Source organism: Camelus bactrianus, chromosome 22 (assembly GCF_048773025.1).
Source record: "Camelus bactrianus isolate YW-2024 breed Bactrian camel chromosome 22, ASM4877302v1, whole genome shotgun sequence".
Taxonomy (NCBI): domain Eukaryota; kingdom Metazoa; phylum Chordata; class Mammalia; order Artiodactyla; family Camelidae; genus Camelus; species Camelus bactrianus.
This window is the reverse complement of record NC_133560.1, coordinates 21,681,215-21,709,049: the sequence shown is the minus strand read 5'-3', so window position 1 is coordinate 21,709,049 and position 27,835 is coordinate 21,681,215. Positions and strand designations below refer to the sequence as shown.

General features: G+C 44.1%; 2 protein-coding genes across 2 annotated transcripts in view; both read left to right on the top strand.

Annotated features, from left to right (window-relative positions):
* NWD1 (NACHT and WD repeat domain containing 1) overlaps positions 1–23,530 on the top strand; it is a 65,206-nt gene extending 41,676 nt beyond the window's left edge. Inside the window, 8 exon segments of the mRNA XM_010972105.3 lie at positions 462–670; positions 3,142–3,414; positions 7,941–8,031; positions 10,768–10,922; positions 12,212–12,488; positions 14,218–14,768; positions 16,492–16,597; positions 17,529–23,530. Coding sequence (XP_010970407.3) covers positions 462–670; positions 3,142–3,414; positions 7,941–8,031; positions 10,768–10,922; positions 12,212–12,488; positions 14,218–14,768; positions 16,492–16,597; positions 17,529–17,830 — 1,964 coding nt within the window. The 3' untranslated portion in view covers positions 17,831–23,530.
* Positions 23,531–26,442: 2,912 nt separating this feature from the next.
* The window catches only part of SIN3B (SIN3 transcription regulator family member B), a 35,817-nt gene continuing 34,424 nt past the window's right edge, over positions 26,443–27,835 (top strand). The window contains exons 1-2 of the mRNA XM_074350503.1: positions 26,443–26,579; positions 26,821–26,927. Coding sequence (XP_074206604.1) covers positions 26,475–26,579; positions 26,821–26,927 — 212 coding nt within the window. The 5' untranslated portion in view covers positions 26,443–26,474. The remainder of the gene's footprint in view (positions 26,580–26,820; positions 26,928–27,835) is intronic.

The window sequence follows — 27,835 nt, the reverse complement described above, 5'->3', positions numbered from 1 at the left end:
ATATTTTCTCCCAATGTGTATCTTTCAAATACATTTTTATCCTCCTGACAATTTTCACTTTTATGTAATCCAATTGGTCGATCTTTCCCCTTTATGGCTTCTAAATTTCAAGTTTTGCTTAGAAAAAATATCTCTCCAAGATTATGACGTCTTCTCCTCTAACTTTACCTTGTTTTTTTGTTTGTTAACTTTAAATACTCCTTGGATGATGTTGAAATTTTGTACCTCTGAGTGATCTCTATTTATTACAATTCAACATTTGGTCAATTGATTTAATCCCAACCAATTGTTGCATTCAGTTTAGCTTTGCCACATTCCGTGAATTGTAATCTAGATATGTTCGAATCTATCCATCTTTTCTTTGGTAAACCAGGGAATTTCCAAGCCAATAGATGTTTTGGTAGTTGGAAGGTCAAAATGTTCCCAGCTAATATATTCTCCCTCACCCTGGCCTGCTGCAGGAGAGGTGAGATGTGTGAAAGTGTTTGCCAAAGGGATGCTCGCCATCTCTGCCTCGAAGGACCATACCCTGCGCTTGTGGAACTTACTCTCTGGCCAGGAGAAATTCACCATTTGGGATGGAGGCTCAAAAGATCCCACTGAACCACAGGTCTGGAGCCTTCATGTGGATGAAGCAAAGAAGGTTGTGTATTTGGCATCTAGCTCAAAGGTAACAAGCATTTGCCCTGTTTGCAAAGAAAAGCTGAGACCAGAGCATTCAAAGATGGCATAGAATGTTATAAAAGGGAGGCTCTCCCTCCTGCAGGGCAAGGGGCTGTAAAAAGAGGTACACAACCACTTGAGAGGGTGCTATAAGGAGCTTCAAACCTCATAGTTGGGTTAGATGATCTTGATAGTTCTTTCTGACCCTAAGATATGAGACCTTTCATCTTTTTTCGTACAGTCACTTTAGTGCTATAGATTTCTCTTGGAGTACTGCTTTACCTGCATCCCATAAACTTTGATATATTGTGTTATTTACATTTGGTTCAAAATACTTTCAGCACTTCCCTTTTGATTTCTTCTTTGATCCATGGGCTATTTAGAGGTGTGATGTTCATTTCCAAATGTTTGAGATGTTCCCAAATAACATTCTATTTTTTCCCCCTAATTTAATTCCATTTATAGGATGTGAATCCTTTCAAATGTGTTGAGACTTATTTTATGGTCTCTCTTGGTAAATGTTCTACATGCATCTGAAAACAGTATGTGTTCTGCTGGGTTATTCCATTATGTCAATCATAACTTTGTAATTTGATCACTTTACAAATAGAGGCATGCAATAGAATAGTAGGTTAAAGCATAGTAACTAAGGCACAGGGAAAAATTTGTTTCTAACTCCCAGATGACATATTTGCAAACTGAGTAATCTTGATCATATCACTTCATGTCTCTGCCTCAATTCTTCATCGACCTCATGAGTAATGACTATAAAACACTTGGCATAGTGTTTGGTACATAGTAAACACCAAATAATCAATAGCTATTAATTATTCTGTTTTATTAATTATTGGTGTTTGTTAACATAACTAATATTGGTAGCTTATAAACTATGCTGTCCAGTATGGGGGACCACCAGCTGGATGTGGCTACTAAGCATTTAAATATGACTATTCTGAATTAAGATTTGCTGTAAGTACAAAACACACACTGGATTTCAAAGACTCAATATCATAAAAATAATATAAAATATTTCAGTAACAATTGCATATTGATTACATGTAGAAATGATAGCATTTGGATATATTGGGTTAAATACATTATATTATTGAAATTGATATCATTTGTTTCTTTTTACCTTTTTTAAGGTGGCTAATAAAAATTTAAGTCACATGTGGCTTGCATTATATATTTATTGGATAGCACGGGCTTAAATATTACAGAGGTGTTGGTTAATTTCAAAACTGATTACAAAAATCAGTTTTGTTATCAGCAAAAGTGTGGAGTACACAGTAAAGAAATAATATATAATATATAATTGCAAAGGTAACCATTATTAACATTTATATGATTTTGCTTTATGTGGTGTGTTTGTGCATGTGTGCATGAAACAAAATGAGGATAAAACTATATATAAGACCATAAATGCAGTTTTATAAACTATTTTCATTTGCCCACAACCTTAAACATTCTTCAAAAACAGCGTGTTTAGTGATTTTATAAAATTCCATTGCATGGCTCTGCTGTAGTTTATTTAACTAATCCCTCATTACTGGTCCAATAGGTTGCTTCCAGTTCTTTGCACTTGCAAATAGCTGAGGTAACTTTTCTTATGCATATATCTTTGTATCTCTCCTTATTTCTTTAGTGTAAATTCCACAAATAGAATTAATGGGAAATGTTTACCATTTAGATGGTTACTGCTGATAAAAAGATACGTTTGGAGGGATTAGATTAAAGATGAAACTTACTTTAATTATTAATCAGTAATTATTTGGAATGAACATATAAATGAATGCACATGGCATGGCTTTTTTTTTCTATTTTTTTAAACTTTTTACAAGGACCTACTGTATAGCACAGGGAACTCTACTCAATATCTTGTAATCATCTATAATGGTAAAGAATCTGAAAAAGAACATATATATATATATATATGAATCACTTTGTTGTGCACCTCAAATTAACACAACATTGTAAATCAACTATACTTCAATAAAAACCTTTTTTACCTTTTTATTTTAGAGTAATTGCGGATTTATGGAAAAGTTACAAAGATACTAGAGAGATTTCTGGTATGCCCTTGATCCAGACTTCTCTAATGTCACCATCTCACATAACCAGAGTACATTTGTCAAACCCAAGATATTAATATTGATTATTACTATCAACTAAACTCCAGGCTTTATTTGGATTTTATCAATTTTTCCATGAATGTCCTTCTGCCATTCCAGGAATCAATCCAGGATACCTTCCCCATCTTTTTTTGGACTGGCAATAAAATTCATGAAATATAAAAAGAACAGATCTTAATATAGCCTATACTTTGTAATAACTTTAAATGGAAAGCAACCTTTAAAAATTGCATACATTTTTTAAAAATTTGCAATGACAGAAAAATAAAAAAATAACAGGTCTTGCATTCGACTCTGGAAAACTTGCAGCCTAGGTCATGTCTCTTCCTTTTCGGCATTTCACTAGGTCAGTGCTTGGAATCTGGAAACTGCAGCGCTGATTTTCCGTATCCTGGGAGATGCCTCTGACCCCTGGATGTTCACAGCAGCGCTGACTTCCCAGGCCATGCTGCTGACCGTGTCCAGGGGTGACGTGGTCAGTCTGTGGAGCTCAGCCACAGGAAAACTGCAGAAGAATCAACATTTGTCCAGCGTCAAAGAAGAAACACTTACCTGTGGGGTCTCGGTTCAGAAACAAGGAAAGATGGTGATTGGGTTCAGCAAGGGCTCCATCTCTTTGGTAAGCAACTTGACTGAATGTGATGTCAACTTTAGCTCAGCCCCAAAGTGCTCAGATGTCCTAGAAGTTGGGAGAAACCATCTCATCTTTGATCTTTTAAATAAATGACACTTTGCTTCATAATTGTAGGGATTTGCAGTTCAGTGCCACCCAGGAAACATCTATTGGTGTTTCCTGGGGGCTGGCCAATGTGGATAATTGTTGATGCTCAGTCCTGCTGGGGATGCTCTGGGCAAAAGTGTAGACCATGCATCAGAGCTGTCCCCTATGAAGAGTCATGAGCTGGGGTTCTACCCACCACCTCCATTAGAGGATGGGTGAGGGCTGCTCCCAGGAGCATTAACACAGGGACCAAGTGTGCTGGAGGGATGGGGTCAGAAAAAACAACCCAGTGCAGAGTTGCAGGGGTGCAGTAAGCAGCTTCAGGAACAGAGGATACATTGAAGAGATATGGATGGGGCACCAAGAGTGAGTTATACGGGAGTCTTAGATGAAGGAACACTGGCACCACGCCAGGCACTCAAGGCGCTGCGGAAGTACTAGTTCAACCACACCCTCAAGGAACTCAATCTAAGGAGGGAGCCAGGCTCCCCAATGAACTACAGCCACACTAAGAGGATCAGAGTGTTTTCAGTAAAAGTAGAAGTAGTGTGTTCTCGGTTGGGGGAAGGAACAAACACTTCTGAAAGAGTCAACCTGGGAAGCCTCCCCTCAGGGAGGCAGCCTCAGAAGAAGGATTTCCAAGATGAATAAGGGAAGACTGAGGGAATGAGGGATATTGTGGTAGGGAGGTAGGAACTTGCCTGGAGTTATTGGGAACAGAGAGGTAGCATGGAAATCTCGTATGATCTGTTGAGTAGGTGAGAGTTGGCGGAAGGGAGGAATATGGCCACGAAAGAATCTTCCCAAAGCTCTACATTTCTGGACCTCATGCCTCGTAGCCTCCCTGAGCTGTCAAGGCACCAAAGACGATCATGAAAGACAACCCAAGTCTTTTCATCAGACCTCTCCGTTGCTTCCCTTTACTCCTTCATCCACTGATTGTCTTCAGTAATAGACTTCAGCCTCGTGAGGAACTTGGACTTCAGGGTCAGACGCACTTGAGTTTGAAAATACCAGTCCTGCCTTCACCTAATTGTATTCTTGGGCTACTCAGCCCTTTTTGAGCCTCAGTTTCTCCATCTGTAAAGTGGAGGGAGTATGGCACCTCCATCTGGGACCACAAGAAAGGATGGACAGATGGCCACCTGTTCAGGCTTCCAAGCAGCAGGGGCAGGGTGGGGGTGTTAAGATAACACTGGAGTGAATTGGAAATATGGTGCTGGCTAAGCCCAGATTTCTCCTTATGTAACTTACCTTTGCTGCCCCATCCCTAGCCCCTCAATCCTGAAGGCCAGTCTGTTGGTCCCAAGCCTACTGAATGCCTGTTGGTTAGGAATGCCTGTGGTGCTCACCTGGGCACACATCACTTGTAGGGGGCTCCACAGGCTTTTCTCCCACTGGAGCCCCTATTTATGGCTTGGGCATATCTTGTGGTTCTTTTTATGGTCAGAGGATGCTCTTCAGCAAGAAAGCATCAGGAACTTTGAGGAACAAGATTTATTACTTACAGGTCCTGGAGGGTAAACAGCATGCAGAGACTGAAAGAGGGAGTGAGTGAACATAGACTGGGGGCTGGGCCTTTGTTGGGATCTAGGGTGGGGTGCCTAGCACTTTGCAGATTTACTTTTAACTAGAAAATTTAAAACATATGAGGAGGAATTAGGGTGCAGGGAGGGGAAGGCAGGATCCCTCAAGTGGTTAGTTATCTAGGTTACCTAGGGTTTTCTGAAAGAGGGACCTTCGTGGGTGGGGCAGCCTGGTTCCTTATCTAGTTGTTTTGCTAGCAGCGGCCAGCATGTTTATTCAAGCTGGACGTCTTTTGAAATGGATGCCTCACTGTAAAAAGCTTGATGTCAGGCACTTGCATTACAGCTGCACACCTGTGACTCTCCACCTGGTTGGGTTTTTTTTTTCCCCTGACTCCCCTTCCCCTACCAATACACTTCGCCTTTGGGTCAGTGGTCCTGAGAGCAGCCTACACCCAACCTCTAATGGAGGTGGTGGATAAAAGCCCAGCTCCTGGGCCCTCCGTGGGGGAGGCTCTGATGCACGCTGTGTACTCTCCCCCAGAGCATCCCCAGCAGGGCTGAGCTCCGTTTGCCCACATTGGTAACTGGCTTGACTAGCCATGTTATTGGCTGCCTTCCCTTCCCTGTCTCAATTCTCCATTCTCTGCCAGTGTTTCCTGGGATCAACTCCCAAATAAACTAGTTGTCCTCAAATACTATTCTCAGTGTCTGTTTCTGACAGAACTCAAACCAGATTCCTGGCAAGAATGTAAATTGGAGCAGAAAGCTACAGGCAGGACTGAACGATAATCCACAGTACCCCAAGAAACTGGTGCTCAGGCTGCAGAGACTGCAGTCCTGTTATTTGGAAACTGGTGGCTGGGCTGTAAGAAATAGGGGTCTCTAGAATCTCACCAGTGCTCAGATCCCAGCCCTACTGGGCGGAAAGACTTGATACCACCTTCAAAATATTTGAAGACAGTGGTAAAATCAGTTCAACTAAAGATGCGATCAAACCCAGGCCCACCTGAAGTACAAACTGAATTGACTCAGACTCCTCCACATTAGAGGCACAACAGAAGGAGCATCTCCTTTTCTAAGGGGAAATATTATTTAGGCTTTACTCTCCTTTTATATACAATATACATCATGTTACAAAAATTATGACATAGACAAAGAAGCAAAAACAGGACCACAATCAAGAACAAAAGCAACCAATAGAAGCAGATACACAAATGACTCAGATGTTTAAATAATCAGGCAAGAACTTTAAATTATTTAGGATAAATAATAGAAAAGGTGAATAACAAGTGTAAACAGATGGGAAATTTCAAAATTTCAAAATCAAAACTAGAAAAAAAGGAAAAATGGAAATGCTAGAAACAAAAAAATAGAATTTCAGAAATCAAGAATTCATCTGATGGACTTCAGAGAAGACTAGTCGCAGCAGAGAAAGATAGCGAATTAAAGATAAATGAATGGAAATTAGATATACAGAAAAAAAGCAATGATGGGGGAAAGAACAAAACACCTGAGAATTACGGAGCAATGCTAAATGATCTAACAAACAACTAGATGAATTTTTACAGATAATATGGTGATCAGTTATGCCAACAATTGGAGATATATGTCTGCAATACTAACCTCTGACATCTGACTTAAATAGTCTAAGGAATTCTGCGTGCTGAGAGAAATAAACATTGGTGTGCAGTTATTCTTAGGGTAACCCTCAAAACAACACTAAAATGTAGCTGCTGCCATTATTTGTATGTTACAGGTGAGTGAACTGAGGCACAGAGAGGTGAAGTCATTTGCCTAAGGTCACACAGCTGGGAAGTGTCACAGACAGGGTTTGAACTCAAGCAATCTGGCTCTTGGATCTATGCTTCTAAGTGCTTGACATCCAGGGCCAGGTCCTTCTTTGCTGTGACGACTGTCCTGTGCATTGTAGGGTGTTTGGCAGCATCCCTGGCCTCCACCCACTAGATGCAGAGCATCTGCCATCATAACAAGCAACAGTGTCTCTAAGACATTGCCCAGTGTCCTCGGTGGCGAGGGGTGGGTGGTGGTGGAGGTGGAATCACCCCTGCCCCATTTGAGAACCACTGCCCCAGACACATTAAGTGAAAAAGCAAGAAACTTGCAGAACAATACCTATGATGGATGGTGGAGAAAAGGAGGCTTGTGTAAATGTTCATCTACACAAGTGGATTCTCAGCAAACAGACAACAGTTCCTTCCAGGGAGAAGGAGGAATGGCGAGGAAGGTGGGGAGATGCTCATGGCACACTCTGGATGTTTATTTTTTTAATTGTATACCGTATTACTGTTTAATACTTTAAAGCTTTAAAAGAATCACAATTTTTTAAAAAATTAGCAATAACAGCCATGTAGAAATTCATTTCCTCCTTCCCCTGCTTAAAACAAAAACAATAGCAAAAACAAAAAAATCCCTAAAAACCTTCCTCTTAGGTCTGAACAAAATCAGTTCCTTTCTGCAACTCAGGAATGGGGAGAACGGTATTGTCCTCCCCCGGCTCCAACCTATCTCTGGATCTTCTTTGAAATTCCAGCACCCCTGTAGGGGCAGAAAACTAGAACGCTGGGATGTTCTCTGGGCCCCTGAGTTGGTTAGGACAACAACAACAACAGTAATAATAGTAGCTGCCACTTTGGGAGGGCTGACCATGTGCTGGAGGGAATCATCCTATGCACTTTTTAGCCCACGATACCCTGGGAAGCAGTTCTGATATTATCACCCATCTAACAGATGAAGAAACTGAGGCAGCCAGGGGCTAAGGAATTTGCTTAGGATCACAGAGCTGCTGAGTGGCAGAGCCCTGCGTCAAATTCAAGCTCTTGACCCTGAACCCTTAACCCTGTGGAATGCTTGATGGGCATCCTTGATTCTGCACAGGTTTCCTCTGAAGGAGACAGCCTGCTGGAAAAGCTTCCAGAAGCTGTGGAGTTCCTGGTGGTCTCCGAAGATGAGTCCCTTCTCGCTGCAGGTAGAGTTTGGATCTCACTGGGAGTCATGAGGCGGCAACTCCGGATTAGGTTGGAAGTGGAGAGGGGCTTGGGGAAAGGGAGAAGTGGGTCAGTAAACTTTTTCTGCCAAAAGCCTCATGGTAAGCATCATTGCCAGTCTCTGTTGCAACTACCCAACCCTGCATTTGTGATGAGAAAGCCGTCATGGAGAGTATTTAAAGTGAGTATGGCTATGTGCCAATAAAACTTTCTTTGTGGATGCCGAATTTTAAATTTCATATCACTTTTATGGGTTATGAAGTAGTAATCTTATTTTGAGTTCTTCCAAGCATTTGAAAATGTAAAAACTATTCTTAGCTCACCTATAAAGATTGGTGATCAGCCAACTTTTGCCCCTGGGGCTGTAGCTTGCCAACCCCTGTTCTGCGTAAATCTCTTAACCTTTTGGGGCTTCTGATCCGTTTTCTTTGAAATGAGAGTAGTTATCCCTGCTGGATAGTCATAGGGATAGAGTGGGGCTCGGGGAGAGGATGGAGTACACTCAGCCCACACAAACCCTGCTTTTAGGAGCTTCCAGGCTAGCAAGAAAGATGGGCAAATAGGTAGCCCCAAGAAAGAGTGGTTGGTACTATGACAAGATAAGAATCAGGGGCTATAGGAGTATGTGACAGGGTTCCCTTCCTTAGTCTGAAGCAATCAGGGAAGGCTACCTGGTGGAGGTGACCCACAGATGCTTCAAATCCTGATTTTAAAAAAAATTTAGAGGAGTTTTAGATTCACAGCCAAACTGAACAGATGGTACAGAGAGTTCGATGTACCCCCTTGCTCCCACTCACACACAGCCACTCCCAGTATCAACATCCCCTACCAGAGTGGGGCATTTGTTGTAACTGATGTATCTGCATTGGACACAGCATCCTCACTCAAAGTCCATAGTTTACGTTATGGTTCACTCCTGATGTTGTACATTCTGTGGGTTTGGACAAATGTCTGATGATACGTATCCATCATTATAGCATCATACAGATTACTTTCACTGCCCTTAATCAGTCTGATTTTTACAAAGCCATTTCCAGGGGCCAAAGACACTCCAGACTAGAACTGTCCAGTAATGCAAACTACAAACGTGAGCCATGTTTATTAGTGTGAATGTTCTCATGACCCTATTTTAAAAGGTAATAAGAAATGGTGGCATTTGTTTAATAATATATCTTTTTTTTATCCTAACACCACTGTGGCTTTTATATATACAGATAATTTGTCTATTTAATATCTATTTTCTTGTTTGAAATTTAAGCTCTTGCAACAGGAGTTTTGTTTATCCTTCTCACTGCCAAATTCCTAGCATCTAGAATAGTGTCTGATGTATAGGAGGACTAAGTAAAAAAAAAAAATGTGTTTTAATGGAGGTACTGGGCATTGAACCCAGGACCTCATGCATGCTAAGTGTGCACTCTACCACTGAGCTATGCACACCCCCCAACAATATATCTTCTTTAATCCAATAGGTCCCCAAACCCAACATGAAATCAGTATGAAAAATTTAATTATATATTTCACATTATTTTTTTTAATATTCTTGTGTGAAGTTTTTGATATCTGGCATGTATTTTATACTTACAGTTCATCTCAGTTTGGACCAGCCACGTTAATAGCCGCATATGGCTCACGGTGACCACACGGGAGAGTGCAGGTCCAGTAGAGTGCTTATGTTCCAAGATTGACTGATGGATGATTGAGTAATTTATACCCTCCATCCTGTTTCTGAAAGAATTTCAGGTGGCTTAAGTACGTGTAAAATAGAGCAGCACAGAAAACAGGAAGAAAAGACAAATGACAACGAGGATAGAAGCACAAAATAGAATCAGGACTGAGACGAAAGACATTGAGGATCTCAATGACCTAGAAACCTGTTACAGCTGATTTTAAAGGGTGGCTCTTTCCAGCAGCCAGTGAGAAAAAGGAGCCTCAGCAGTTTCCCCAACCAGTTTTGGGAACCAGCCTTTGCTTGGGAGCTGTACCTCGATCTTAACTTAGCTAAGATCAGGCAAGGATTTCACTGAAGTTTCATAAATAGAATTGCAGTTCGGGGGTCCCCAAGATCACTTTCAGGCTTGATGGTTTGTTAGGACTCACATAACTCAGGAAAGCCGTCCCATTCACAGTTAACAAAATCAAGGTGATGGTAGGACTGGTTCCCTCCAATGTCTCCAGAGAGGTTTTTTGGGGTTTTTTGCCTATTCCAGCTCCTGCCAGGATTCCTTGGCTTGTGGCCACATCTTTCCAGTCTATGCCTCCGTCTTCACGTTGCCTTCTCTGCTCTTTGTGTCTCTGTGGCCATTTTTTTAATGGCATCCAGTCCCTGACTTCATTGCCTTTATTACAATTGTAAATCACTTTCTTTTCCTCCCTCCCTCCCTCCCTTCTTTCCATCTTCAAAATACATTGACTCTGTGTCCAGCTTTACGCTAGGTTCTGGGGGACCATGAGCAACCCAGAGAGGCAGAAGCAGCCCTCTGGAAACTCACAGTCTTGTGATAATAAATAACTTGACTGTTTTCTGGGAGATCATTGATCACTGTTGCACCGCCCTCCCTGCCAACTGGAGGCTCTTTGAGGATGGGAGCCTTGTCTGTCTTATTCACCATTGTTTTCTTTCCACCTGCATATAGTAGGTGCTCAGAAAAAATCTTTGTTGATGGGATTGCATTATTCTCAAGGAATAAAAGGTATAATCCAAGTCCCTGCCATTTTAGGTTTTGGGAGATCCGTGCGGATATTCTTGGCAGACTCACAGGGGTTTCATCGATTCATGGCCACAGACCTTGAACATGAAGACACAGTGGAGACGGCTGTTTTTGGTCCTGAAAATAATCTGATTGTCACTGGGTCCCGGGATGCACTCATTCAGGTCAGGAGGAGATTCCCAGCCCATCAGCCTCACCTCCACCTCTGGAACAAAAAGTAGGAATCTTTAGGGATCTTCTGGCTTCAAAACACAGAATCCCTCAACAACTAGTGTAGGCAGAACAGGGCAGGTCATTGGGAGGATATTGGGGGAGGGATCCCCTGGGACCCAGAGACAGACCTGGGGGGAATTACCAACATAGTCAACAAAGGAGAATTCCCACTGAACCTCAAAAACTGGGAGGATTTTGGCCTTTAGTGTGGAGCAGGGTTTGGGAGAGGGAAGGAAAATTTCTGTTAAGCTCAAAGTTCCTGAGGCTGGGGAGAAAAGCACGTGAAAAAGTAGCAGTTTTCCAACCTTCTAGTCTTAGGACCTCTCTAGATTCTTAAAGATTATTGAAGACCCCAAGGAGCCTCTATTTATGGGGGTTATATCAATATGATTTGTATATTTTTAACAAATGATCTATTTTGGAATTGTTTTAGGATTTACAAGGGCTTTGCAAGGAGAGCCCCGAGTTCCCATGCATATATCCAGTCTTCACCCAGCTGCCCACCCCATTAACCTCTCACATCACCTCGATTCCATTATCAAAGCCAAGAAATTACCATGGGGACAATATTAGTGACTCATCTACTGACTCAGATCCGATTTCACCAGTTTTCCCACAAATGTCCTTTTCCAGGATCCTGTATTGCATTTAGTCTCTGCTGATAATTGCCATATAAAAAGTTTTAAATGACAAGACCTCAAAATACTTCTCCATTAATTCGTTAATATAACATGTCAACAGAATAACACACTTTTATGAAAACAGCTACATTGTCTGAAACCAACAAACAGAAATAGTGATAAGAGTGTCATCGTTGCACATTTTGGCAAATCTTTTTCTTGTCTGGCTTAAAAGAAGACAATTGGATTCTCATATTCAATTCTGCACTATCCTATCTGTTGTGATAACGTGTTCCATAGCTTCTGGAAAACGCCACTGCTCACTTGTGAGAGTAGAAAAGGCAAATGACCTCTTAAATTATTACAAAAGTTATTTGCTTTTGTGGAACTCCCTGAAAACCCCCTTTTGCAGAACCACCTGGTGGGTACCCTCCAGGGATTCCCCAGAACACACTTTGAGAACTGCCATGGTAGCTGGATGGTGAGATGTAGGGAAGCTTGAGGGGGTAAGAGATGTGAAGGCCCTGGAACTGCAGCCTAAAAGATTACCTTAGGTGGACAGATGAGCTTAAGCCTATTTCCAGAAGAAGACAGCTCTGCCCCTCTGCTTCCATCCTCAGGTGTGGAGTCTGTCAGAGCAGGGGACTCTGCTAGACATCTTGGAAGGCGTTGGGGCCCCTGTGAGCCTGCTGGCCCAGGGTGGGGCCTTGGTGGCATCTGCTTCCCATCAGTCCTCATCTTTTAAAGTCTGGGATCTCACCTATACTCAGAAGCCGAGGGCCTCTACCCCATTTCTGGACCGCACAGGCCTCACTGCAGTGTCACACAATGGAAGCTACATTTACTTCCCTAAAATTGGGGACAAAAACAAAGTCATCATTTGGGACCTGGCAGAAGGTTTGTAAGATCTAAGCACAGTCATTTGTATGGGTAGGAATTGAAGCCCCTCTCTTGGTCTGTTTGGGCTGTTATAACAAGACACCATAGACAGGAGGTGGTGGGGAGATTAAACAAATGCATGTTTCTCATGGTTCTGGAGGCTGGAAAGTCTGAGATCAAGGTATTGGCAGATGGATGTCTGTGGAGAGCCCACTTTCTGGTTTGCAGTTGGCCACTTTCTCATTGTATCCACAAGTGTCAGAGGGCAGAGAAGGAAGCAAGCTCTCCTGTCTTTACTTACAAGGGCACTAATCCCATTCGTGGGGGCTCCACCCTCATGACCTAATCCCCTCCCAAAGGCCCCGCCTCCTAATACCATCACATTAAGAAGCAGGATTTCAACATGCCTTTTGGGGTAAGACACATTCAGTCTCTAACACCCCAACTCCGGTCATGTTGAAAGTGGCCAATAGAAAATAAGACCATCTGATTTTATTAATTTCCCGCAGATGGTAACTGACTGTCTGGTTGTCAATCCCTGTTTAGTTGAGGCTCCCCTGGAGGCAGGGTGTGTGATGAAGATACCTGTACAAGTGGTGTGTAGACGGAGCCCCCAGGAGAAACCCAAGAGGGAGTAAGAGAAGCAGGCTGAGCAGGGGCAGGACTGTGCAAGGATGGAGGCTCAGCCTGGTCCCATGAGGAACCCTGGAGCGTGAATTGTACCTCAGGATTGTCCCATCTTGAAGCGATGGGGTCAGCCTTTTTAACTCCCATATCAGGCAGTCACTGGCCTGGTGCCATCCTGGGTGGTGGGCACGCCCCCATCCCCCAGGCATTTCCAAATGAGGTGCTTCCTTCACTCAGTGGCTGTGGGAAGCCTTAGATCTGGTAAAGCTGGGTGGATGAAGGTGTAAAATTTCCTCATTAATGATAAAATAATATGAGAAAAGAAATGCACGCCCAAGTTCATGCATCCAGGGATTTGGCAGACATTTGTTCAGTGCTAGCACCGGGCGGAGCTCTGGGAGTTGGCCGTGAGCAAGACAGAAGTGCCTGACTGCTAGTCCTGGGGCAAAGCAGGATCCTACGAAATAGAGCAATGTGGAGGCAATGAAGTAGGAGTCGCAAGCCAGGGCCAGTGAGCCACATCTGGACACACCCATTCATTTACATATTACTTGTGGCTGCTTGGGGGCTACAACAGCAGGGTCAAGTGGTTGTGGCAGAGAGCAGACAGCCTGCAAGACACAAATAATCGCCCTTCTGCCCTTTATAGAAGTCTGTATAGGAAGCGATTTGGAGGAGAGGTCACGTGAGGCCATGAAGCCCACTGAAAGGCACATACATCTGTTCTGGGGGCAGTGAGAAGTCTTCCCAGGGTGTTAGGCCTGGCAGCGAGATGCTGCAGTTTTCATTTTTTAAAGCTTGGATAATTGGAGGTCAGGAGGGGAAGCAGGGAAACTAACAGTCACCGAGTTGAAGAGTATGGGTGATGAAAGCATTTTTAAAAATCCTTAAAAATAGGAATCAGCCTTCCCATGATCTGTTCTTTTTTGGGGGGGGAGGGGATAAGGAGATAATTCGATTTACTTATTTATTTATTTGTTTGTTTGTTTGTATTTTTTTAATGCAGTTACTGGGGATTGAACCCAGGACCCTGTGCACGCTAAGCATGTGCTCTACCTCTGAGTTACACCCTCCCCACCCTCCATGATCTGTTCTTGATGTGCTTTTCTCCCCATGACAGGTGAGGAGCAAGATGTCCTGGACACCTCCAATGAGGTCAGGTGCCTGGAGGTCGCGGAACAGGCCAATCTCCTTTTCACGGGCCTCGTTTCTGGGATTGTCCTGGTGTTCCCCCTGAATTCCAGACAGGATGTGATGTGCATCCCCCCTCCGGAGGCCCGGAAAGCCATCAACTGCATGGCTCTTAGTAAGGACGAAGGGCACCTGGCCATCGCCTATGACAGCATGGTCCTGGTGCTGGACATCAGCCCTGGGGACCCCTGTCTGGTCATTGACGGGCCAACATACACCTTCTATACCCAGCTGCCCGACACCATCGCCAGCGTGGCCGTTCTGGCTGACTACCGCGTGATCTACGGCATGACCAATGGGGACCTCTTCCTTTACGAGTGTGTGAATTCCAAGGTGTTCCCACTGGAGGCCCACGGGAGCCAAGTCACCTGCGTGGAGGTCAGCCACAAGGAGCAGCTAGCAGTCAGTGGGTCCGAAGAAGCCCTTCTGTGTCTCTGGGACCTGCAGGCGTGCAAGTGGAAATTCGAGATGAGCTACACGGTGCGTGGCCTGCCACACCACGTGCATGCTAGGCCCTGGCGTTAAGACACTGATGACAGGCATCATTTATTAAGTGCCCACCATGTCCCACTGACCAGGGTCAGGACTAGGGTGAGTCAAATGAGAGGTCCTCCCCTCCAGAGCAGAGTTTTAGGGGGTGCCAAAATACTCGTCAATCCAGAGAAATGATATTTTAGCGTGATGTTTTAAAAAATCAAAATAAATCCAAAAAACCTATGAAGAACAAAACATCAACCTTTAAAATAAAGGCAAGGTCCAAATCCTTCCGTGGCACAGCCTTGCCTCACTCTCCTCACCCTAATCCTGACTGGCCATTCTTTCACCCAAAGGTTTGGATGGTCCAACTTATGCCAGGCTTCTTTCTAGTGCTGAGGAAGCAGCTGTAAACAGGGTATCTCACATCTCGGAGCCACGTTCTAGTGGAGGAGACACTGAGCTCCGTGAAGGCAGGATTTTTGTGGGTTTGTTCACTGAGATGGCCCCAGTCCCTAGGAGAGCCCCTGCCTGATAAATGTTTTGTGAAATAAAAACAAAGCAACAAATATATGATGAGTTGGGGTGCAACAAGTGTTTGAAGAAAAATAGGGTAAGACAGAGGGGGTAGAGAGTGGCAAGGGCTGCTATTTAAGAAGGCCAAGGAAGTCTGGTGGAACAGCATTGTAGGTAGAAGGAACAGCAGCTGTGAAGGTTCTGAAAAGGGAAACCGGTGACTCCTTTGCATACTAAGAGTTTGCACTATTCATCTCTTAAGGCGTTATTATAATTCTTGTATCATTGTGATTAAGAGCTATGTTATATATTTACATACTCACACTATATATTATGAAAAATAAACATATTAAAATATCATTCTATAATTTAATCCTCACAACAGTCTTGTAAAATTGATGCTATTATTCCAGTTTCTCAGAATCAAAACAAAGATCAGCATTTTAGGTTGCAAGACATAAAAATTGTTAATAAACTAAGGGAGACAATCTTGTAACTAAGTGAACAGAATATGTGTAGTTGAGCTTAAAAAGCCTTCATCCCACCTGACTTACTCTTTTTTATGAAGCCACTATAAAGCTGAGAGGTAAGTAATCGTTTGCCTTTTTGAGATGAGAACTGTCACCACAGAAGTTAAATACATAGCTTAAAAAAAAAACTTAATTTTGGAACAATATTAGATTTACAGAAAAATTGCAAAGATAGTACAAAGGTTTCCACCTACTCGCCACTCACCAGGTCCCCCTGATGTTAACATCTTAGACTAGATATACTAACTGGAGTACGTCTGCTAAAACTAAGAACGTAACATGGGAACAGTATTGTTCACTATCAATTTTATTGGGATTGTACGCTTTTCAATGAAGTAACTTCTTCTGTCTAGGATCTAATCTAGGATCCCAAATTGCATTTAGCATCTAGCTTTTCATTAAACACAATTGGAGCTAATACTTGTATAACCGAGCTCATTGGTGAAATTAAATCCCGTAATTCCCACTCTCCAATGCAAAATGTCACTAACTCGCTCAATCCAATCTCTCTGACGATATGTTTTGGTCCTGGGAATATCAGTGCTACCCATCTCTCCAGATTTTAACTTCATCCATCTCCCCAAGGGGTGCTTACAAGTTTGGCTTCCTACACACACGCCTTGGGGCTGGACTCCTGGGAGTCTTTCCGTCTGAAATCAAGCTCACGTTGCCTTTTTCAACAGAATTCTTACTGCAGAGGAGTCCAATGTGCTTCCTTCTCCAAGGATGACAAGTATGTCTATGCAGGCTTGAAGGATCGCTCCATAATCGTCTGGAGTGTGCTGGATGGTGAGTCTTTTTGCTTTGAGGGTAGGACTGAACTTAGATCTGACAATGAAGGGCCCTGTTCTGGGTCCTGGCTGTTAGAGGGCCCTGCTCTGTCCTCCCCTAGCTGGGTCCCTCCTCTTAGGGAGGTATCTGCAGTCCCAGGAACAGGCCCAATTGGAGCTATACCTCCTCTTCTAGACCCATGCTCTGGGTACCCAGAACTCCAGAACACCCTCCCCATCTGGCTCAGAGCCCTCTTTCAGGTGTGTGTAGGCCTCTTCCCCAGATCTATCCTTCTGAAAGTGGGCTGTGTCCACAGTGTGCACACCCCCAAGCTCAGAGGGTGGGCAAAGAGTAGTGTGCGTGGAGTCTGGATGTGTGAGCTGGGTGGGGGTTCACACGTATGTATCTGAAGCCCCTAGGGGTGTACGATGGAGCTGGATGTGAAAGAGAAGGGGGCAAGCTACAAACAGCTAGGGGCTGGCTATCCCTCACCATTACATTCTGGTATGGAACCGAGGAGCCCAAGAATCCTCAACCCAAACTTGGTAACAAAGGTGCTGGCTAAAAGTCACAGATGGCTAAGAAGGTGAGGTCTGTGAACTGTGGCCGTGAAGCCCATCCTGGGCAGGTTCACAACCTCTCTTCCTACTCCTCCTCCAATAAAAATAATATTTACTCAGTTCACTCTAGGCTGAAACTGATACTTAGCACCTGACATGCATGATATCTTCAGATCTTCAGAATTCCCCTCAGCAGGGAGGTTAAGTTATCGTTCCCATGTTGCAGATGGAGCAAGAGGGACTCTGAGAGGTTAGATATCATGCCTAAGCTAGTAAGGGGCATAGCAGGGATTTGGCCCCATGCAGCTAACTCTTGAATATGCGAGATTAGATATCTGTGGCCCCCTTTTTATCCTTTGTGCCTTCCCCTCCTCCCCCTCCCCCCACAGGCGCACTGCTGGCGGTCCAGTTTGTCCATGCCGTGGTGAACAGAATCATCCCAACCTCCAATGGCTTCATTGCCCCCAGCAGACATGGCTATCTCATCCGTGAACGTTTCCAGTGCCCTTCATCAAGAATCTCACAACAGGACCCTCTCAAGAACTTCAAGAAGGCAGTGCGGATGGTCAAATCTAGGCAGAGAGAAGAGCTGGCAGCTGCTGCAGGAGCACTCCAGGACTCGAGATCAGGGAGTGCCCAGGGAAACGAATCCAAATCAAACAAACGCTCACAAGTCTGCCTGCTAGTGTAGAAACCCCTCATGGGCTCCAGTGAGGTTCGCCCCATTCGATCTGGCTGAAGAAAAGGGAATGAATGTGTTGCTGTATATCTGGACCCAAAGCCTCCAATTATGTGATCCAGACCTTGCTTCCCACCATCATTCTACTCTTCTCTCCTCCTTGTCAGCTCCATTCACAGACCTTCCATCCCCAGGTTAACAACATGACAGCCAAGTTCAGTAGAAAAGAGAGTTTCCCTTACCCAACAGTTTGAACCAAAGTCCTGGCTGAGTCTGTTAGCTCCAGCTGGCTTACACACACATCCTGGAACACAAAGCTATCTCTGGGGAGAATGCAATACTCTGATTGGCGGGCCTGATCCAATTCCCGTTAGGGCTGAGGATGGAGTCAACACCGCCCAACTCTGTGGACTGAGAATGGGAGAGGCTATTCCCAGAGGGGAAACTGGAGTGCTGGTATCTGGAGGCCAAAGGGGGAAAGATGGATGTGAAACCAACCAAACCACAAACATGGACCACAGAGTTTTTCAGTTTATAAAGCGCCAGGTGCTATGGCCTGATCCTTCTCACAGCCCACACTTCAGGGAGGGCAGGAGTTTCTGTGTCCATTTTATAGACAAGGGAACTGAACGTTGCAGAGGTAGCTGTGATTTGCTCAAAGTCACGAGCCTGAGGTGCAAGAGCTCTGAGAAATAAGAGCCCAGAGCCTCCCTGTCCCGATCCTTGTTGGACCACCTCGCTCCGATTTTAGACTCAGAAGCATGACCATCTATTCCACGGGTACCACACTCAGATGCTCCTAGGGGCCAGTGAGTAATCTAGATGATTGCTGTGCACCTGGGTGGGCAGCAGAGAGTGATGGTGACAATAGGAACAGGGCACTGCTCTGTCTTGGGTGGACATGGGTATCCTGACTCTTCCTCAGATCCGCCACAGGGAAAGCATCCCAGTGCCAGAGCTTCCTGTTGTCGTAAGTAAAGCCAGAAATCCAGCCTTTTATGAGAAATGTTCCCCCACCACTTTTTTTTTTTTAAAGCTGGTGATTGGCTCAGATTTACATCTATAGGCACATTTGGCCTGTGTGTCTCTAGTTCATGAGCTGACTCATGACCCAGGCTGGCATTAAAACAGGAAACCTGTTATCATTCTTCCATCTCTACTCCCTGGCTCCCAAACTTGGAGGATCAAGATGCTTTTTATCTTAAAAACTGGAGGCTCTTGGAAGCAGATGGGAAGAGTTGCCGACATCTCTCTGCCATGCTTTTGGACCATCTCCACCTTGTGCAAATTCAACAGTCCAGCTGTTTCCGTTCTGCTTAAATGGCTCTTTCTTCTTTGCGTGCTGCCTTCTACAAGCACCGCTTGCTTCTGGGGCTTTTGCCCCAGAGAGTCCAAACCTTCAAGGTGCTATTCCTTTTCCTCTTCATTGGAATTCCAGATAGAGTTTCAGAAAAAGCAACTTTAGAAATAGAGGCTTTTGAGCTGGATGTGACCCTACTGACGGTCTCATTCAGTCATTTTTCAAACTAGGGTTCCAAGGAGGGCTTTGGTAGTTCTGCAAATTTTAGCATCAAATTCCATTTTTAAAAATATTTTAAACTTTAAATTTAAAGTGCACATTGGGGGAGGGTGCCTAGATCAAGTGGCAGAGCGCAGGCTTAGCATGCACGAGGTCCTGGGTTCAATCCCCAGTACCTCCATTACACATAAAAATAATAAATAAATAAATAAATAAACCTAATTACTTCCCCCTGACAAAAACAAAAGTAAATAAATAAATAAAAACAACAATTAAAAAAAAAATAAAGTGCACGCTGGGCAGCAGGTTTTAAGGTGTTGGAGATAACTAACGTAGGGTTCTCCTGCCATCTGCATTTAACTTAGATTGTGAGGGGAGCCCTTGACAAAAACAGCCACTCTGCCATCATGTCTCTGTGAATCAGGGAGTTACCCAACGCAGAAATAAAGTGGATGTGACTGAGTATGATTTCAGTTACAACTTCTGGCTTAAAATGTGTGTACAATTGCTTTGTACGTAAATACGAATTTGAACATAGGAGAGACATTTTTACTAATAGAAGTCTACTCTATACTGTTGCTTACGTTGGGTGGGGTTTTTGTAGTGAGTTTTCATTTGAGAAGGAGTTTGGTAGCTATGACTGTTTGACAAGCACCGTGCTTTGCTGTGGAGTGACTTGCCTGAGATCTCCCAGCCCTGACGGAGACAGGGTGAGAGCATGGTTATTGTGCTAACAGGACTGTACTGACATATACTGTCCAAACTGGGACATTTTTGAGAGTGAAAGGGAGAGCTCTTAACAATTATTCCGAGACAACTTCAATCAACTGGACTGTCCCAAGACAAGTGGAATATAGAGCCCCTCTAGCTACAGCAGGAATTCATTTATGTTAAATTCTTGAGACTCTTTAAATTGAGATATAAATGACGTATAACATATCAGTTTCAGGCATACAATATAATGATACAATATTTGTATGTATTGTGTAATGATCACAATAAGTCTGGTTGACATCCATCACTACACATGGTTACCATTTTTTTTCTTGTGATAAGAACTTTTAAGACCTATTCTCTTAGCAACTTTCAAATATACAGTACATATTATTAACTATGGTCACCATGTTGTACATTACATCTCCAGGACTTATTTATCTTACAACTTTTTTTTGGGGAGGCGGGGGGAGAAATCAGCTTCTTTATTAGGTGAATACTTAAATAATATAATACACATTCATGGTAAGCAAATCAAATAGAACAGAAGAATAAGGGCATAAAGGAAAAATCAGAAGTAGGGTGATCACAGTGACCCTGTGTACCAAGGACTAACCCAGTTAAAAGTGAGAATCCTATGTCCTGATAGTCCTTCTGTCACTGGCAAATCAGGACAGCTGGTCACCCAAACAGCTCTTACATTCCCCAGTCCCTCCCCCTAGGAATGTACCTTTTGACCAACTTCACCCATTTCACACACACACACACACACATACACACCCACATCCTGCCTCTGGCAACCACCATACTGTTTTCTGTATCTATGAGTTTGGGTTTTTTTTAACTTTAACTTTATTTTTAAATTCTAGAGATTTTTAAATTTGTTGACTTAAAAGCTTAAAAATATTCAAACCCACAGCAAAGTTACAATATTGAGGACAAAAAACACACAGTTACTCATTCTCGAGATTCCCCAATTGCCCTGTCACAGCCAATCTCCTGCTAAATCAGTTCAAGATCAGGGCTGGGACAAGGGTGAGAAGAGTGGGTCACTCAACTCAGACACAAAGTTTAAGAGGCGCCAAAAAAAAAACCAAAACAAACCCTCGACCTTCAAGATAAACATTGTATTACCATACTTTTTAAATCAAAATGAATAAAAATGCATGATGAACAAAATATCAACATTTTAAATAAAAGCGTGATCTGACCTTGCATTTGCACACTTTCCTCACTCACCCCTCCCTTATTGCAGTCCTGGAGATTTTAAGACCCTTCACCCCCTAAATAACTTCAGGAGGCATCTCTAAGGATTAAGGTCATTCTCCTATATAACCCCACACACCTACCAAAACTAACAGTCATTATTTAAAGCTTTCCATAGGCATCCCCAACTTTCCTAATTAGTGCTAAAACATTCCCAACTAGCTGTTTCTTTCAAACTAGGACCCAATCACGATTGGTTCACGCGTTGCACTACATTTGGTTGTTTTGTCTCTTCAGTCTTATATATTCTAGAGTAAGAGTCAGCAAACCACAGTCCATGCATCTGTTTTTATAGATAAAGTTTTATTGGAACCCGGCCATGCCTGTTCATTCACATATTGCCTATGGCTGTTTTCATGCTACAGTGACAGAGCATGTATGGCTCCAAAGCCAAAAATATTTACAATCTGGCCCTTTATATTTATTTATATTATATATACTTACATTTACACTATACATATTAATATTGCATATATTATATATTATATAGCAAACATGATGTATCTTTATATTACATATAACATTTATAATATTATTTTTATCTTTTATTATATCGTTATTTATTTGTTTAAAATATAAAATATTTACAATCTGCCAACCCTCGTCTTAAAAGGCTTGATTAGATCTAGGGTAGTGGTTTTTTTTTCTTTTCTTTTTTTAGGGTAAATTTTTTAAAAATAGACTATTTTCAGGAGTGATTTTAGGTTCACAGTAAAATTGAGTGAAAGGTACAGAGATTTCTCATATATCCCCTGCCCCTACACATGTGTCATTTCCTCCATTATCTGTTTATTCATTTTTTTTTTTTTAATGGAGGTACTGGGGATTGAACCCAGGACCCCGTGCATGCTAAGCAGGCGCTCTACCACTGAGCTGTACCCTTGCCCCACCTGCATTGTCAACATACCCCACCAGAGTGGTACATTGGTTCCACTTGAAGAACCAGCATTGGCACCTCATCATCACAGGGTAAACGGCTGTAATAAGACTACTTCCTGGTAATTAGTTATCAGTTTCTGCCCCACAAATTACCACAAATTTAGCAGCTGAGACTAACAGTCATTCATTCTCTCACTGTAGCTGTGGGTCAGGAGTCTGGGCACAGTGTGGCTGGGTTCTCTGTTCAGGGTCCCACAAGGTGTCAGCCAGGCTGAGATCTCACTGAGAGGCTCAGAGCCCTGGTCCATAAGCAGTTACAACGTGGCTGGTTCTTCCTTCAAGGCCAGCATCATCACACCTCTCTACTGCTTCAAGGCTCTGACCTCCAGGTTATCTTTTTTTTTTTAATTAATTAATTTGGGGAGGGGGAGGCAACTAGGTTTGTTTGTTTGTTAGTTTTAATGGAGGTATTGGAGATAGAACGCAGGACCCATGCATGCTAAGCGTGCGCTCTACCACTGAGCTATACCTTCCCCCCACAGATTATCTTTTAAAGGGTGCCACTGATTAGGTCAGGCCCATTAGGAATAATCTGCCTTCTGATTAATTCAAAATCAACTCACTTGGGACCTTAAATACACCTGCAAATTCCCTTCACCTTGGCCATGTAGCATCACCTAAATGTAGGCATGACATCCACTATGTTCCCAGGCCCACCCACACTCCAGGATGGGAGATAAGTCAAGTTGCTCATACCAGGGTGTGAGAATCTCTGGCAGCCTTAGAATTCTGCCACAACACTAGAGATTTTAGTCCTGAAGTTTGCCGCCTGAGAAGACTTAGATTTATTCAAAATAGGATCATTTGATCTTGTCTTCTTAACCTTGCCAAAACACTACCCAACCCAAGACCTATCTAAGAATCTTATCTTAATGCCACTAAATTAGACAAATGGTAAGGAAATTTGTGTTCCAATTTTATCTGAACTGTCTATCTAAACAGTCAACATTAAGGTTTTCATTTTCTTCTACTTTAAAAAAATGTTTAAGGATTTTTTAATTTTTATAAAAACCATTTAAAATTTTTTATTGAAGTATAGTTAATTTACGATGTTGTATTAGTTTCTGGCCTACAGCAAAGTGAATTCATTTGTGTGTGTGTGTGTGTGTGTTTATTCTTTTTCAGATTCTTTTCCATTATAGGTTATTACAAGATGTTGAATATAGTTCCCTGTGCTATACAGTAGGTCCTTGTTGTTTATCTGTGAGGATTTCAATTTAATCTGTGTAGACGAGAATGGTAAAGAAAAAATCAGCTTAGCAACTTTTTATGCTTTATAAAAATAAAAATGAAAAGATGTACGTATACAATTGGCCACATGTTGAACACATGCACTCACACACACACATGCACTCACACACACGCATACCTGAATCCATGCATCCTTCAGAACTCATACATACCCGAGGTGGGATTGGATTGTGGTTGCCTGTTCGCCAAATGAGTGAGGATTTCCTCTGACTCTATGAGACCTATTAAAAGAATGGAATAGTGAAAGTGATGCTTGTGGGAGAGGAGCATTGTGTGAGGACTCCATGGCATATCAGAAGCCCACACATGCCGATTGTTGCCAGGAGGTGTTGTTGTGAAAAAGACTGCCCAGATTCTGGTGGCCTCAGAGTCTGGTTCAGACAGGAATACACTGAGACTGAACAGAATTCCCTTGTGGGCTGGGAGCCATGCATCCTTGATGCTTCTTTCCCCCTCATCCCTATATCCACCTGGCACCACGCCCTCTTTACTGTACGTTCTGAATATCACTTCCTTCCACCCCTTTCTCTCCACCTCAACTGCTCCCATCCTGACCTAAGTCACCATCATCCTTGCCTGCCGAAACACTGAAACAGCCTCCCTGCATCTTCCCTGGCTCCCCTCCAATCACTTCTCTGCAGAGTAGTAGTCAGAACATTTGCTTCCAATTTCAAAGCTGCTCAAACAGCTCCTTGCATAGAACCCATACGCAGTTTCTACCAGTACTAAACGTCAAGACTGGAAGCCTTAAGTCATTCCTCATCCCATAAGAATAAGTGGTCTGTCCCTTCTGTCCTCTCCACTCTAATTCTGCACCTTCTCTCTCCCTCCAATTCCTCTGCAGTCCAAGAACACCGGTCTTTTCTTCTTTTTTTTAAGTTCTTCAAATGTGCCACACTCTTTCTCACCACAGGGCCTTTGCACAGCCAGTCCCTCTGACTTTCATAGTGAACGCCTACATGTACTTCAAAACTCAACTAGAATGCCACCTCCTCTTGGAAGACTTTCTCATCCCCTGCCAGACTGGGTTAAGTCCCTTGGGTGACAGAAGATATTGTCCAAAAATGGTCATAGCATTATTTCCTATCCCCCATGTTATTGCAGAATCTGGCTACTTCCCAGGTTCTGGGGGCTGTTTGTCTTTTCCTTGAATTTGGGAGGGACTTTTGAGTCTGTGTGACTTGCAAGGGTGGATCAGAAAAAGGCTACAAGGCTTCCACCTGGCTAACTTGCTCCTCTCAGGATGACTGGTCTTGGGACTCAGCTGCCATATTGTAAGGAATCTCAGGCTGCATAAGGAGGTCACATGTAGGTATTCTTGGCAACAGCCCTAGCACCAGCCTCAACCTACAGCCAGAAGCAACTGATGGACATGTGAGTAAATCTTCAGAGGATTCGAGCCTCAGCCTTCCAGCCACTCAGCTGACACTGAAGGGCCAGGGATGAGCTATCCTTGCCAAGCCTGCCCAAGTTGCAGATTGGAGAGCAAAACAAATGTTCTTGTCATTGTAAACCTTAAAATCTTGAGATGGCTTCTTATACAGCCATATTAACTGGAACAGAGTAACTATTACACTTGTACCTTCTATTTGAAGTATCTGTTACAGCTGAAACTTTATATTTCAATATGTGATTATTTACTTATTTTTAATGGAGATTACTGGGGATTGAACCCAGGACCTCCTGCATGCTAAGCATGCGCGCTACCACTGAGCTATACCCTCCCTCTGCGTGTGTGATTATTTGATTGATATCCTTCTTGAAGGACTGATGGCTCTGGGAGAGAAAAGCCTTGTAGATTTTGTTCACCATTCTACTCCTGACCACTGGCAAATGATGCATTCATTGCCAATGTATTCTCAGCTTTCCTGCACCTCTTCACATATAAAAAGAGATACCAAACGAAGATGGTGTACAAGGGACTGTGAGATGGCAGAGAAGGGGTCTGCCTCTGGCAGAGGAGCGTAGCTTCTTGAAAGACAGGACATCTGGGTTGTAGTTTGAAGGATGTGTAGGGTGTTTTCTGTGTAATGAAGAGATACAGCAGGGCTTCTGGCAAAGGAAATGGTATGTGCCAATGCACGGGGCCAGTAAGCAGCCAGGCTAGGCAGGCACTGTCAGGAGGCGCTGTACAGATAGAGGACAGCTTGCCTGGGTGGAAAATTCTGCCTAGAAAAGGTTTGTAAGGGCCAAGTTCTTACTGCCTTCAATGCTGCAGGTAGGTGCTTGGATTCTACTTACCAAAAAAAGGAAGGCCTTGGGTTTGAAAACAGCTGTGGAATGATCTCAGTTCTTGATAGCCCTGGGACTGGAAAAACTGGTTAAGAGGCTCCTGAACTGATCCAGTGGGGGAACTGATGGGGTCAGGACTAGAGAAGTGAAGATAGGAGGAGCAGAACTAATCAAGAGCAATTTAGCAGAAGTTCACCGCAGGGCCCTACATTAGGGTGCTGTGTGGCCATACACAGTTGTCACATCAACCCTTTAAAGCTGGGGTCCACAACATTTTTCAGTAAATACATCAGACTGTGTAGATCTTAGCATCTGTCGCAGCTATTCACCGGCTGTGTAGTGCAAAAATAGCCATAGATGATAGATAAACAAGTAGGCGTGACTGCGTTCCAGTAAGACTTTATTTTACAAACACTGAAATTTGAATTTCATACATTTTTCACGTGTCGCGGAATAGTCTTGTTTCCTGGATTTTCCCCAACTTTTAAAATTGTAAAAATCACTCTGAGCTTGCTTGTGACGTGGGACAAAAGCAGGTGGCAGGTCTTGGTTGGTTTATCCGTGGTATATAAAGCATTATTCACGTTTCAATTTTAGGAGTAAGAACCTAGAGTGAGTCCCTCAAGGAACCCCGCCTTCCCTGGAGCCGCCAGACCCCGCCCCCTAGGCGGAGCCCGCGCATGCGCGGCCAGCCCTCGGGCGGGGGCGGGGCGGGCCGCGGCTCCGACTTCCAACATGGCGCACGCTGGCGGCGGCAGCGGTGGCCCCGCGGGCAGGGGGCTGAGCGGCGCCCGCTGGGGTCGCTCGGGCTCTGCCGGCCACGAGAAACTGCCAGTGCACGTGAGTCGTGCCCCAGCCCTCCCTCGGGGACTCGGTTGTCCAGCCCCCACAGGCCGACGCCCCCAACCCGGGCCCCGCCCGGCCCCGGCCCCGCCTCGGCCTCCCCTATGCGCGGCCCGGGACCCCCGACTCCTCACCTACGCCCTTCGGGGGCCCGGCCCGTCCCTATCCCGCCAGGGACCCCTGCACCTTTCCCTCCTCGGTCGACCGTAGCCCACCGGGACCCTCCCCCTCCCCGCAGGTGGAGGACGCCCTCACCTACCTGGACCAGGTGAAGATCCGATTCGGTAGCGACCCAGCCACTTACAACGGCTTCCTGGAGATCATGAAGGAGTTCAAAAGCCAGAGGTACCTGTGGGGCCCCTACCCACCCCGGGGGGCCGCCGTGGGCCGCAGTCTGCCTGAAAAGAGTGGGAGTCCCCAGCCCCGGCTGCCCCTCAACAGGGTGACCTTGCGCAGGTCGTGGAACTTCTTAGAACCTCAGAAAATGGGACCCCTTGGTGGAGCTGTTGAGGGGCTTCTGGAACGACGGCAGGGATGGGGTGAGGTGAGGGAGGCAGTCTAGCAAGCACAGGGTCCCATCCTACCTTTACTCAAAATGTTGATTTTTAAATGAATTTCGTTCATTGAGGGTTTTTAAAAATTAATTTTGATTTTTTTCAAGCCCTGCACGAAAATGTTATTTATCTTGATTATTGAATGTTTTGACACTCTCTCCCCTTTAAATTCTTGTTCCCAAGGTGAGTGCCTTCCTGACCTCAACCGAGTCCCAGGCCTGCTTGGAAATAATGTGCATAAAATGTGCTTAGTAAGGAACCTAGCACTTAGAAGGCGTTTAAAACACATTAGCAGTTTGCATCCGCACAGAATCAAGAGAGTTAAGGTAGATCTGGGAACCCCACTATCATACACTGTTTGACAGTAGGCCCACTGAGGCTTAGAGTGGGCCAGGGGTTTGCCCAGACCCATAGTAGGAGCAGAGGTGGGACCAGAACTCCATACCTCTGACTTAGATTCTTGCATGTCACATCCCTACGGGGCTGCTTCCCCATCTGAGGAAACATGGCAGGGCCTGCCTGGTTTCCTTCCATAAGCAGGATGTTAAGGCTTTGGCCCTGAGTGCAGCCCTCAGGGGGACCCCCTCTCCCCCCTTGAATTCTTAATGCCACTTCTTTACTTGCAGGGCCTTTGGTTTTTAGGCATTACAGTCAGTTGCAGGGAACAACTCATTTGTCATAGTCAATCCTTAATTCATC